The 14,149-nt window shown below is 42.1% G+C and overlaps 1 protein-coding gene across 6 annotated transcripts in view; it reads right to left on the bottom strand.

Annotated features, from left to right (window-relative positions):
* Window positions 1-14,149, bottom strand: part of LOC137420770 (zinc finger MYM-type protein 3-like) — a 126,536-nt gene that overhangs the window by 22,202 nt on the left and 90,185 nt on the right. For all 6 annotated transcript variants that reach the window (XR_013622481.1, XM_078772301.1, XM_078772303.1 and 3 more), the window contains 5 exons: window positions 11,632-11,755; window positions 11,336-11,476; window positions 8,015-8,067; window positions 4,522-4,818; window positions 1,488-1,575 (listed from right to left, as the gene is read on the bottom strand). Coding sequence is in view for 5 of the 6 variants with exons in the window: in XM_078772301.1 (XP_078628427.1) it covers window positions 1,488-1,575; window positions 4,522-4,818; window positions 8,015-8,067; window positions 11,336-11,476; window positions 11,632-11,755 (703 nt within the window). In the remaining variant the exon portion in view is untranslated. The remainder of the gene's footprint in view (window positions 1-1,487; window positions 1,576-4,521; window positions 4,819-8,014; window positions 8,068-11,335; window positions 11,477-11,631; window positions 11,756-14,149) is intronic.

The raw sequence follows: 14,149 nt of genomic DNA, 5'->3' as shown, positions 1-14,149 counted from the left end.
TCAAAAAGTTAAGGACGGATTCGGACGAAATAAGGTGGACGAGTTGTGTAGTTGACAAGAACAAACCAATTAGATTTTGGTTAAGGTCCGGATACAGATCTGGGTTGTCATTGGGATACAAAATGCAAACTGTTCAGCCTGGCAGGGGTGTTCTAGTTTAGTTTTCTGTTCTAGAAATGAGTGCTGTTCTAGTTTTCATTGTGAGTAGAATTATATTTAATGATAAATGAAATAAAGCATTACTTTCGTACCGACCCTCATATATTGAACGGTAACGATTGTGGGATTGATACATGTCTGACATTTAGTTTGGGCATGCTCGGAAAGTATGATTGTTTGGCTGTCTCAAAGGTGCTTAAAACAACACCATAGTACAAGGTGTCCCAAAAGTCACTGTGCACCTCTGCAAATTCCATGAAAGCCGCGAAAAGCAGCCCGATTGTAAATATGTCGAAATGGCCCACATGACATTTGCCGTGGGTATTACATCAGCAACACGTTAGCTCTTTGCGTTGTTGTAAGCCAGTTGCCTTTTAAAAGCAAGTCCATTCTGTTTCAAGATGGTTTTGCCACTTGAGGCACAAGTTTTTTTTTTTGTTGGAACATGTATTTCATAGTGCAGGTGAATATACTGAAAGGTAAGACAGGAGTTTTCAGAAATGTTTCCCGACACCGATGTCAGGACAGGAGTTTCTCGTGCACAGTGACTTTTGGGAGACCCTGTAGTATGTTACTTCTTTCTTAACATGGTCTATTTTTTTTTTCCTCTCCAGAAAAGCAAGGCTCAGGAAAGAGCAAGGCTGGAAGGAGTGGAGAAATGGTGCAGGATAAATGGACAAAATTGTCCTTTTTCTCCATGTATTTCTTTGCAAATTAACCAGCTAATTATCTTCTTTGACAGGTTCAGCATTTGCAATTATGAAAGAAAATATTCTGAAATAATTACAAGCAAAATCATAGTGGCACACGGTGGAGCGCATACCTCCGTCAGGCTGAACAGTTTACGTTTTGTATCCCACCGATAGGCCGGATATGGATCTGGAACTGAACCAAAATCGAATCGGCTTATTCTTGTTCTCTAACCAACCCATCCACCAAGTTTTGTCACAACCCTTCCACAACTTGATATCACGCTATACATCGTTTTTGGCCAAATCTTTCAATGGTGAAGAATAACCAAAAATAATTATAGTATCTGGATCCAGATCTTCACCAAAATCTAATCATTTCGTCCTTGTCACATGTCCAACCTATCACTCAAATTTCATCTGAATCAGTCCACAACTTTTTGAAACATCCTGCTCATAGAAAGACAGCCCGACAGCCAGAAAGACAGCCAGGAGTGAAAACACAACCTCCGCCAACCTACGGTGGTGGAGGTAATTAAGCAAAAAAGGCCATCCATCATGTGTTTGTTCAAAACCATAATGAATAACCAAAAGCTCTATGCTTTCCTCCTCCAGCCCATGTAATGGAAACACACCCACCTGGAGATGGGTGACTGTTAACGTTTGCATTGTTCTCTGCATCCCCATCCTCTCCTAATGTGTCTTCCACATCTCCCTCGGTATCTCCCTGTGTGAAGGAGTACATTTTATTAGAACTGCATGATGGTTCTTTTCTTTGGAAGAATTTGCCCTTACAAGAGATGTAACTTATCCGCAACATACCTCACCAACCAAAATCCAGTGGTTCCTTTGCCTCTTAAGTCTTTAACTGCCCTTTTAAAAACCAACCCTCATGGTGCGACTCAAATGCCAGGATGGATCCAAGGCATCTCCAACGTCCAAACTCATCAGGAAGCAGCTTTCATGATGTTGGGGACCTACGGCTGCCATTTCTGCCATCACTTTTGAAGCCTTGTCGATTCAGCATCGTGTGCTACAACAGGTTAGGATGCTTTCTCTTGACATTTTCTCTGCCAATGTCACCAATAGGTCAGTGCCACTCTGGCTTGATACTATCCATGACAATTCACTTCTAAATAGACAAATGTGGAAACTGTTTGATAATTGGCATGTAACTTTGTTTAAAAAAAAACAAAAAACTAAGACTGCTCATTGGCAAACTCTGGAAAGTGTTGTTGGAAAGGAGAATAAAGAGCAGGGATAAAGGAAAAGGTAAAACATGAGGTTCGGAGAAATGACAAGGTGGAGGGAGGGGTTCAAGCATCCCGCTATTTTTGCGTAAATACTTTGGTAATGTTACGCTGGCATGATGGCCCAGACCCTAGAGGTACACATGCACACTCGACTCCAAGCTGTCTAGCCTCAGTTTGAATCCCGACCCAGCTATAAACCGTCATCCCAGTGTTTCACAGGCAGGGTGATTTGTCAATGCGTGTGCTGTTCCTCGGATGGAGGTTAAACTGGGCATCCACCCTCTGCCAGCATTAGTTGGCGGACCTTAAAGATCCCATGATTTCCTTCGCGAAAAGTAGGCAAGCTATGAACGGCACCATGACCAAATTCCAAATTCCTAACCTAACTACAGCTGGGAAGGCAATAGCAAACCACCCAGTATAACCCTTGCCAAGAAAATGTTTCGGCAGCACTGATGCTCTGTAACAGAGTATGGTACATCAGAATCAGAGAATGTTACGTTATGCTTAAATTCCTGTTCACCAGATTGCAATTAAACATTTTATGCAAGCTTCATAAGAAATAGGAATGTAAAACAAAAGTTAGATTTTACATAACATGAGCTTGAAGAGTATTTATCCAAAGTCTGTTATAAAGTAAAATACTTCAGCATGTATGGAAGTGAAGCACTTTCTTGGTGGGTAAGACATCCATTCAGAATCATTAAATCACCCTCTTTGTTTCAAATTTTTGCCCACATCAACATTGGTCGAGAAGAAAAAATGGAAGGCCTACCAGTTAGTATATGGCTACCCAGTAAGCACTGCTCAGGTCCTACATTTTGAGGACCAAGAGGTCTTCACGCGGGACTGTGCAGGCACCATGCGCCTGGGTTGTCACGTGACTACAAGAAGCCTGTGGCGCGACCTATAATTGTTTTAATAATCAGCTTGACTGCAGCAAGCAGATGGCAGGAATTTACGATATATTAATCACTGCCCCCTTCCTACTTCGAGGATACTTAACACCAGGCACAACATGCCTGCACAGTCCCAGATAAAAAAAACAACAAAAAAAACAAACAAAAAAAAACGCTCAGTGGTTGAAACCTTGCACCTGACTCATCCTTGCCTACGATACAGTTATACAAGTTGGTGGTGCCTTCAGTGTGGATTATGGGTCTTCCCAATTCTACAGCTAGGTTTTGCAAGCGAGAGAAAAAAAAAAAGTATGCTCATGCAAGATGATGAAAAGTTAACATGTACAGAACTGACAGTGAGGTAGTGGGGAACAGACAGACATCATGTACAGAAGAAGAAAATCCTGAGTGGGCATGGTGATGGCATGAGGTGACAGTGATCTACCTCTCGGAAGTGATGGATGGAAAGCCATGCATAAAAACGATTCCACAAGTGGGACAAGGAAAGCGGCTCAGATGAGGAAATTTTGGTGAATGAAAGTCTTGCATCTGGGTAGGTTAAACTGTATTTGTCTATTCTCGGGATCCTATCTGCTTCCTGCTTCCCCTACATTCTTTGCAGATTTTAATAAATGCAGAGTACAGAAGAATGATCAAAGCATGGAAACTCCACTTCACCGCATCATTTTTATTTTTCACATGTAATTCAACACATGAACCTCGGAACTGGTGTTTTAACCATGCATATATAAACTTAAACAGTTATATAATGAAAAGGGTTAGCCCCAAGGCGAACAGGGAGGTAAAAGTGAATGTAATAGGTAAATAGGGAGGAAGGAACGAGAGGGAAAGCGGATAGAGAGCAAATCGACGGTGAAAAATAGAAAAAAAACAATAAAAGGAAGAGCTTGGGCAAAGGGCAAAGCTTGGGCAAAGGTTCACTTCGAGTTTATAACACTACCATCTCAATGACCACAAGTAATATACACCATCCTACATTTCCTTTCCACTACTTCGCATATAAAAAAGTAAAACAAAAAAAACGAAGATTTCAAAACAACTACACATCTCCAATGGTTCGGTTTTTTTTTGTCAGATATGATCAGTGGTATTGCAGTTTTAAAAACAACTATAAATCACAAATGACGAAACACCAATCTGGCTGTACGAAAAAAGAAAAGAAAAAAAAATCACCAAATCAGCATTTGAACAAGAGTTAAATTCTAAGAATGAAACAAAGAATTACACAAACAAAAACAATGTCACAGGATGAAAGAACATCACGGGTTGCACAAAAATTGATTTTTTAAAAAGAACACGGTAAATGCGGCAAGAACACAGATTGCCTTGTGGTTTATTCTCAAAAGACACAAGGTGGCATAAATTTGTCTGAAGCACCAATTTATTTAAAGAATTTGTTCTCGTCACAACATCACAATCAGTCTCCTCAAGTCTTTTTCAACCCCATTCCTCTACCCTGCTTCCCTCATCCATCCTTACTACTCCAGCTCTCTCACTCACCAGAGATATGCCCTCTCTTGCCACAAATCCTCTCAGCCAGGGATGAGTTGGAGTAAAAGCAGCAGCCATTTCAAATGACAGACGTTGAGCCTTAGTGAGCAGCTGAGAAGCATCAATCCGACGTTTCCTGCCCAATGATCCTCTAAGCCAAGCCCGGAGAGCAACCTCCACATCAGTTCTGCCAGCCGCTCTGCTGACGTCTCCCTCACCCACTGACCAAGCCACTTGTTCTCTTCGACCTGCCCTTTGCTTGGCTTGACTTGTGCCCAAAGCTTCGTTCTTTGAATGATCTTCGACCTTGAAATTGAAAACGAGAACAAAAATCAGTGTATCCAGTAAACTTTGCATTGCATTCTGCACTTCCATGAACCTTTACATCTACAACTAAAAAGGTGAAGCATCTGACTGTGTGTCCGTCTCACTATATTCTAAAGGGTTCGCTGTCGTGGAAAAATAAAAATGGTACCCTTGGAAAGCTAACAATCGAATTACTTGGTTGGAAAGGTAATAATCAATTTTCTTGGTTGGAAAGGTAATAATCAATTTTCTTGGTTGGAAAGGTAATAATCGATTTTCTTGGTTGGAAAGGTAATAATCGATTTTCTTGGTTGGAAAGATAATAATCGATTTCCTTGGTTGGAAAGGTAATAATAGATTTCCTTGGTTGGAAAGGTAACAATCAATTTACTTGGTTGGAATGGTAGCAATCGATGTACTTAGTTGGAAAGGTAACAATCGATTTACTTGGTTGGAAAGGTAACAATCGATTTACTTGGTTGGAAAGGTAACAATCGATTTACTTGGTTGGAAAGTAACAATCAAGTTATTTGGTTGGAAAGGTAATCGATTTACTTGGCTGGAAAGGTAACAATATGCCTGTTTTAAAAGCCCATTTTTTCTGGAATGGAAAAAGAAGAATCAGCAGGACCTGTACCTTTAATGCAGCAATTCCAACAATATAACAGCAGGAACCATTTAGAAAGTGATATAAAATTTCCAACCAATATATAAACTGTGACAGACATGGAAGGAGCACACAAAATTATTCAGCTGTGGCCAAGCGTTGCGAGGTTGAGCTGTTTATTCCTTATACATGAAACACTCTGTTAACCCACACCTGCAGAAATCACACTTTTTGGAACGCCAGTCATATTTTCCATCCAATCATCAAGTAACTTTGTTTCAAAAAATTATACATGGGTAGGCACTCCTATATTGAAAGTGTTGTGTCAATTGCTCAAGTGGTTGTGGAGAAAATGAATTTAAAAGCGAATACAGGTGAAAAAGTTATGGCGGAAGAAAATAAATAAAAACATAAATAATAAGACTGCCTCAGGTCAAGTACATGGTCAAGTATGGTTGTGGACACCTATTAGTAGTGAATAGTAATACTTCTCAAAGCAAGAGAAAAAAATATACAACAGTACATGGAAGGAACACAAACAACAACCACAGCCCCACCAACTACGTGTTATGAAAGATCGTTTTTTTCTGCATGTTTCACTTAATTCCACTTCCTCAGATTCACAGATAGGCATGCAATATGTTTGTGAAGTGCAACATGCTGTCTTTTCATAAAAACGGCAGTATTAAAAAAAATTTGAACAATATTTTATTGACAACAAAATTCTTAATGATACCCTCGTGATGAGAGGGACAAGAAACATTGGATGAATCATTGCCCTCCTGCATGAAACTTTTCAGGATCGGATTGCTCAGTACTTAGGACGATAATGGTTAAAGTAAAATTGCATGTTCCACGTCTAACTTCCTGGTTGTGGTTATTTCCACAATAGCTATGATTTGCATACACAAAACGAAGAAATTTCCCAACTGTGACACATTATATTTAACAGTTTAAAAGTAATTGCTTTATTATTTGTGATGAGCATATACAGTATGTACAACAGCATATCCATGACTTGAGTTATGAACACTTAAAATTAATTCTGAAAGTCATTAACATTACGAGGAAATACAAAACAATGAAAGAATGGGTTTGAGGAAGTGGTAAGTTAGGAAAATTGTGAAACTCTGTAACTGAACAAAAAACCAACAAGAAATATGTCGTGCATAGCACGATACTTGTAAAATCCCTAAAATAAGTTGTTGGTCTATGATGACCTCAAAAATAACTGGTGCTTGAATTCAGTGACCTGGTATGCAAATCCTCTTAAGATTTCAAGTCAATCGGATGAAAATTGAGTATTTTAGAAATTTGGTCCATGTTGACCTTTTGACCTTCAAAATACTTGGTGGTTGAATTAATTGTCCAGATATGCAAGTCCTCTTCAAATTTCAAGTTAATTGCATAAAAATTGAGGATTTTAGAAATCTGGCCTATGTTGACCTTTTGGCCTATGCTGACGTCAAAAATAGTTGGGGGTTGAATTCAGTGACCAGATATGCAAATCCTCTTAAATATCATGTCAATCAGATGAAAATTGAGGATTTTAGAAACTTGGCCTATGTTGAGACCTCAAAATAGTTTGTGGTTGAATTCAGTGACCATATTTGCAAATCGTCTTCAAATTTCAAGTCAATCGGATGATAATTGATTTTAGAAATTTGGCCTATGTTGACCTTTTGGCCTATGTTGATCTCAAAATAGTTGGTGGTTGAATTCAGTGTCCAGATATGCAAATCCTCTTGAAATTTCAAGTCAATCGGATGAAAATTGATGATTTTAGGAATTTGACCTATGTTGACCTTTTTGGCCTATGTTGACCTCAAAAAATACTTGGCTGAATTCAGTGTCCAGATATGCAAATCCTCTCGAAATTTCAAGTCAATCGGATGAAAATTGAGGATTTTAGAAACTTGACAAAGTTGGTGACCTTTGGCCTATGAATGAATGAATGAATGATCGTTTTAAGGCCATTTTTCCCCGCTAGAGCGGGGGTTAGCCTTGCGGGCCCCATGACAATCATGGTTCCCTGTTTGAGGCAATGTTTTTATGGCCGGATGCCCTTCCTGACGCCAACCCTTGGTCACGCTCTTATGATGCGCAGGGATACAGTGTGCCTATTCTGAATTGGGGTACACACCGTGATCATTCATCCCAGCAAGCTGGTACTCAATTTGCCGACCTCGGAAGGATGACAGGCTGAGTCAACCCCCCTGGCGTTAATTCAGCGATCGACCGGGATTCGAACCCAGGATCCTACGATCCCAAGCCGGCACCCTAACCGCTAAGCCAACGCCAGGCTTGTTGTTGACCTATGTTGACCTAATTTTCCCCAAAACAATAGGCTTCATGCTTATGACCAACTCTACCCTTTGGTGAAGTTTCGTGAAGATCGGTTGAAAATTGGGACCTGTAGGTGACTGACATACAGACAGACAGACAGACAGACAGAATAACGCACAAAACCATCCAATACACAAGAAAAATCTTCGATTTTCGCAAGTAGTAAATGATGTGGTTGTAATCCGAATATTGAAGAAAGCAATAAAAGCCCTCCCCCCCCCCCCTAAAAAAGCAAATTCCAACCTGCACATCTCCAACTGTAAAAGCAGAAGCATGGTGGTTGCTTTTGGTGAAACCTGTGAGAAAAGCCACAAAGATAACATCAGACAGTTGTCATGTTAAAGTCTGTTTATCAGTTCATAAAATCATATCTGAAGCAGTAGGATTAAAGGATGAATATTTCTCAAACATCTGCATTCACCACACCAAATAACTCTTGATAGGCCACCATCAGTTTATTTCTTGGTTCTCAGGCCCATGCAAACCAGTATTATTAGCGTCCGTTTGTACTTTGACCGAAACAGGGGCTTATGGATTGGGTCTCATCCGTCCGTCCATGCGTGTGTGTGTCCACAACTATATCTCGGACATTCATGAACCGATTTTGTTCATATCTGGCATACAGATGCACATCATTTCGTTTCGTGATTCGATCAAAGATGGCCGACTGGCAGCCATTTTAGTTGTAAAAAAAACAAAACCCTGTTTTGAGGGGGGGGGGGGGGGGGGGTTTGGATACTAAGTCAAGGCTCGTATAACAACTAACACAATGAATGAATGAATGAATGAACCACCTTAAGAGGCCATTTTTCCCCACAGAGCGGGGGTTGGCCAAGAACTGACACATACAACATATAATAAAGGGAGCGGGAGTTTAAAAAAAAAAAAAAAATCCTTTAGAGGCCATTTTTCTCCGCAAAGCGGGGGTTGGCCAACAACTAACACATACAACATATTGTTGCGGATATGAGGACTGTATATTTTTTTTGATTGTGTGAATTATTATTATTGTTTATTCTGCGCCTCCTGCCTCCGGAGCTGTGTAAAGGTCAAAGGGCATCCCATAATTAGTCCATAAAGCATCCACACCACAGCCAATCATAGAATACCCCTGTTCAATAGTTATATCTTATTCTGTGTTTTAGGGTAAGGCTGTGTCTCCCATTAATAGAAGTACTCCATTGCACCAAGTGAAAGAGATAGATTCCCTTCATTCCCATTCCCAAAACCTCCATTCCCCCTTTTCGTCGATTAGAAACTACCTCCGCTCCAATTACCGCCATTGACCACGAGGCAGGGTCGGAGAAGAAAGGCGTGTCTCCACCTCGTCATAGAGGGGAGGAGTGAGCCAGCCCCACTCGACCAACCATGAGCCAGGGGTTTGGCTAGAGAGGGCGGAGGAAGAGCGATCGGGGAGGTTCGCAAAGGTTGAGGGGCGGGGCCTATATAACCCAAGGCAGGGCGTGTCCAAACCAGATGAGCTTTTACCGGCAGAGAAAAGGGAGCCCAAGCCGTTGAGAAGAGAGAGAGTCCAAGAAGCAGAGCTGAGTTGTGTGGTTTTGGTCGTCAGTGGTTGCGTTGTGGTGGTCAGTGGTTGCGCGTTGGTTGCGTTGAGTTGTCGGTGGTGAGGAGTGATTGGACCAAGAGAACATAGAGAACATCCAAGGAGAGGACATCCCAGAAAGCACAAAGCCTGCTGTAATCCTGGAAAAGCACGCGACGTCCACAGCAGCAGCAGCAGCAGCGGCGGCCACAGCAGCAACCACACTCAACAGCCGCATGGGGCCTGGACGGCGGTTTTGAGCAGGGCCGCGAAGGAACGGCGGCTGCTAAACGCGCCGATCGTGCTGCACAATACAACTCCAAGCCATCCTCTCCTTCCAGCCAATTCCTGTCATCATTCCCCGTGTGAGTCTGTCTTTTGTTTGTTCTGTCCCTGGGTTAATTAAAACTGTAGGTAAGCTAGCGTTGCACTGTGTATCTAGTCTCGTCTGTAAATAAACGTGACTGCTTTCTTTTTGCTTGTGTGTATATAATAAATCCAATTACTCTTCTGTCCGTCTTCTCGTCTTATTCCTTTTCCTCTTTGCATTCGGTCGTTTTAGAGTTTTCCAGATTGGGCAGCTGCGGTGCGATACGGCCAAAGTTTGGGGTGAATCGGGTGAGTTGGGGAAGAATCGGGGGAACTGTTAGGTCGCGGTCATACCAACCGCTCGGTCAAAAATAACATCTTAACCGCGACAGTAACAATATAATAAAGGGAGCGGGAGTGACATATAATAAAGAGAGAGGGAGACAAGAGGGGGGAGAGAGGGAACAGCACAACAGAACAGGGACATCAGGAGATTTGTGGAAGAGAGAGGGCTGGGGTGGGACACACTGTATAAACAAGATGGACACTACGGGGGTTTCAGGAAAGAAAAACAGGAAATTTGAAGGAGGTGAGTTTGGGGTGGGTTAACGAGGGTAGAAAAGATGAAGGTTTTTGATGGGGGAAGAGCACATGGTGTTGAACAGCTGTTTTGAAGACCTGGAGGGAGGAGAGGGATTGAAGAGCGTGAGGGAGTTTGTTCTAGAGGAAAGAGTGAGTGAGTGGAGGTGAGCAGTGATTCTGGAATTCCACCAGAAGTGGGTTTCAGGTGTACCACGTGTGATCGATTGCCTGACAAGTGCTCCTCGCCCTTCTTTCTCCAAGTGAGATCTTTCTCCAAGTTTGGCATTGTTGCATCATGTAACCCTACAGAATTCTGCACAGCCGGTTAGTTCATGTTAAGGACAACATCTGAAAGGATAAGAAATGTGGCTTCATGTATGGCATCAGATGTGGAGATCCATCATGCACTGAGACCTACATATGAGAAACTCGGTAAACCCTTAAGGCCTATATGAGCCAACCTTGTCGTCCAGCTTATGAAGAGGCTTTGAACACTGCTGTGTATATTATGCAGTTGAACCTGCATGGTCACAGCTTTGGTACCAGTCAAGTGGTCATCTTAGATAGAGAAAAAAAGGGGTTTACTAGAGGTGTAAAGGAAGCCATTTGGGAGAGAGCTGAATCACCATCTCAAAAAAAAAGCAGCGATTTGCGATTTCATCTGCCTCATACATGGGATACGTCCATAACATCTCTCACACGCTGTCTGCAACAGTCACGGGTTACACGGATTGAGGAACCATGCTTCAAACACTGGTGGGAAACCATGCTGCCTTCCAGAGACAATTCAATCCCACTCGTCCTCCAGAGATTCAAGTTTTGGAGGTACTCCATTTCATGTCATCCCCCATCCCTACCCCAATCTTTTCTATCACCATTAGCTCTACTTAACCCAGCTCTCTTCGTTGCAGGTTACTCTGCTTGCTTCCTCCATACCTCTTTCATTCTCTTTGTTGTTGCGTCAACCTCTCGCCATCTGGCACCTCGCTCTTTCATGAGCCTACATTTTGTATCTACTAAAAATACATTTTGTAAATAGCCATATAGGTTAATGTGCATGGCAGTTACATTGTTTCGCAAGGACTATACCAAAAAAGGCAGTAGTACAAAAGGAGTTGGGAAAGAGATACCGTGTGAAGTTGAGTGTTCTTTGGCGTTCATGGTGGAGTTGGAGCTGCCGAAAGATGTTTGTCCGGCATCAGATTTGTCCAAAATATCTGTTGGCTTTTCCTCTCCAGAAGAACTGGTAACAATGTTCCCCAGCAAACCACCTCAAATTTAGGGATACAAGGTTGACATTATCAATAATGACTCACATTTGTACTCAGATGAAGTAGTAAATCTTTGAATGGAGTGCTATAGCTCAAGTATGCAAGATGAATCAACTAGCATCAAAAGCTCTTCTTCAAAAGTCCTCCCACTTTACCTCCAGCTTGATCAAAGCAGTACAACATAAGGCAGGCGTGATTGCAGAACCTGCGAACCGCACCACCCCAGGGTAAAAAGGCTTCCGGGGCACAAGTAATCTGACATCTGTCACATGGGTATGCCTTCAGGTGTGGGTGAGGTAGGTGGAAGTGGAGAGGGGGGTGGGGGATGAGGGGGGAAATAAAATAATAGAAGCTTTTAAGAAGGGGAAAAGCCAGTGATTAACGGTCATAACACTTTCATACAGCTGCATTTACGATAAATCACAACATTGGAAAACATTGAAATAGTGGATTTATTAATTTTTACAGCAGTCTGCTTCACATAGCAACATGAAGTAGAATGGCACTCTTCGACGTCAATCGATATGCCTCCACCCACATTATTGCATCACAAGTATAAAACACCGTCAAAAATGACAAGCGGTACAACCTCATGAGTGTGCTAAAGTCTGAAGCCTCAGCCAAGCATCAGGTGTGCTTATATCTTTATTTATTACTAGCCGAAACCCGTGGAACATCCACGGAAGGGAGGATGTGGTGTATGGATAGAGTGTACCATTATGGATGGCATAGGGGAGCGCTCATGGGATCTTCTTCTTCCGTTAAGCTCCAATTTTTTCTCTTTAAGTTACGTCCAATCAGTCCTCTCTGCTCGAAGTGCTCAGGCCATGCCTTCCCGCTCTCATACTTTTATTTCCGTTCGGTGTAGAAAGAGATTGACATATCGTTCGTCTGTTTTCAGCTCGTTAACTTTAAGCTTCCTTACGTCTCGCCACCTGCTACACCTCTCTGAGTTACGAGGATTTATGCAACGCACCCCGAGTATCGCAACGTCACTCCATTTAACTTTATTAAAATGACGATAAAGACGTTTCCTTATATATCCTAATTTAAAATGTTCAAGGGAATAAAAAGACCATTTGGTTCACACCACCCATGTTCACACCACTCGACTGTCCAATCAGCGGACGGCTCGCTTCGCCTTCGCCCAGCAGACGCCAATACGATGGCGTCGTAAGATGGCGTCGTATCGGCAGTTAATCGGATGCTTTTGGGCCCCAACGTCGGCTAATTCAGATTTTTCGAGTATGTCTGTACGTGATAAACAAAGAGCGCGGTTCGTAGATCGTAAATCCATGAGTGCCGTGGGCATCGGGTCACTGGGTGCGGCGTAAAAGGGATAACAAAGTCGAGTCCTTACGCTATTATTATATAGATAGACATCTTACAGACATAAATGAACACTCGTTTTACTCGACATGCGGGGCACATCACATGCAGCAGATTTCACCACCCTGCACATTGAACGTATTGTTATTTTAAAATAAAAAAACGCCCCTGTACACCGCCCTTGAGGCTCGGTTAGCAAGTCACCTTCAACAATTCAAATAGAAGAGATGTAATTACTCTTTTATGGAAAATATTTTGAGTTTTTTGTAATCCTTAAAAATAGACTGCAGTGAACACAGTTGTAGAACACAGTTTTCCCCACTATAGCAGGGAAAATGGCCTTAAAATGCCTGTTGTGTTGTAGTATAGTGAACACAGTCATGTTAAAAGATTGGCCTTGAAATCCCCACTCAAATCATCCTTATCAATGATTTCTTTAAAAAGAAAAATCACATTGACAATTTATCATGATACATACAGTATATAATCGTTTGAAGCATTATTCTTTCTATTTTGTCAAGTTTTTTTAATGCTCATTAACCCTTTGAGTACGGGATTTTATTTTTTTTGATAAAAATACCCCGGTACGGGATTAATTTGGCATTTTGGTACGGGAATGCAACCACGTACTGACGATCTATTTATAGGTATAATCGATGACGTGTAGTAACGTCATCCATACACAAAACTTTTTCGCGGGTTGCGGCACTGGACGTCATCCGTACTCAAAGGGTTAAAAGGAGCTGTTTACTGTTGGCTACAGGTAGAGATGTTTGGGTACCATTTATCCGTGACTAATATAACTAGCTGGAATCCCGTGGTAAAATACCACGATAAAGAGAAGGGGGAAAAAAATTAAGGACGATTTTTATTCTGGACTTTATTTAAATTTATTCTTCTTGCCCTCAACCCCCATCTCCAGACAATCACACCCTGTGCTCCCAGACCCCCATACCACATCTGCCCCCCCCCACCCCCACTCCTCTGCCACTTCCCTCGCTCATGGGTCTCTTCAATTCTCCCGCATTTTCTTCTCAATGTTGACAACTATGCAAATGGCTAAATCAGAACAGTGTCCTCATGGATGGCGCACCACGTCCGGTGCTGTGCTCACTCAGGCTCGAACCGCCATTTTCGAGTTGCGAGGGAGTGCCAGAATGTCACATAGCCGGCTCAGAAGTTGCCCATTTTCCGGTGGCGTCTGCCTCTGTAACTTGCTGTATACACATCATTAAAAAATAAATAATAAGAAGTTTTTCACAGTGCAGTCACAGATTCCCTGAATTACTCGGCCAAAGACCTTATAATCATTGATATTGGGTTTTCTGGTGTGGTTTCTGTCAA

The sequence above is a fragment of the Myxine glutinosa genome, chromosome 2, assembly GCF_964187855.1.
Source record: "Myxine glutinosa chromosome 2, kmMyxGlut1.1, whole genome shotgun sequence".
Taxonomy (NCBI): Eukaryota; Metazoa; Chordata; class Myxini; order Myxiniformes; family Myxinidae; genus Myxine; species Myxine glutinosa.
This window is presented reverse-complemented; position numbering and strand designations above follow the sequence as displayed.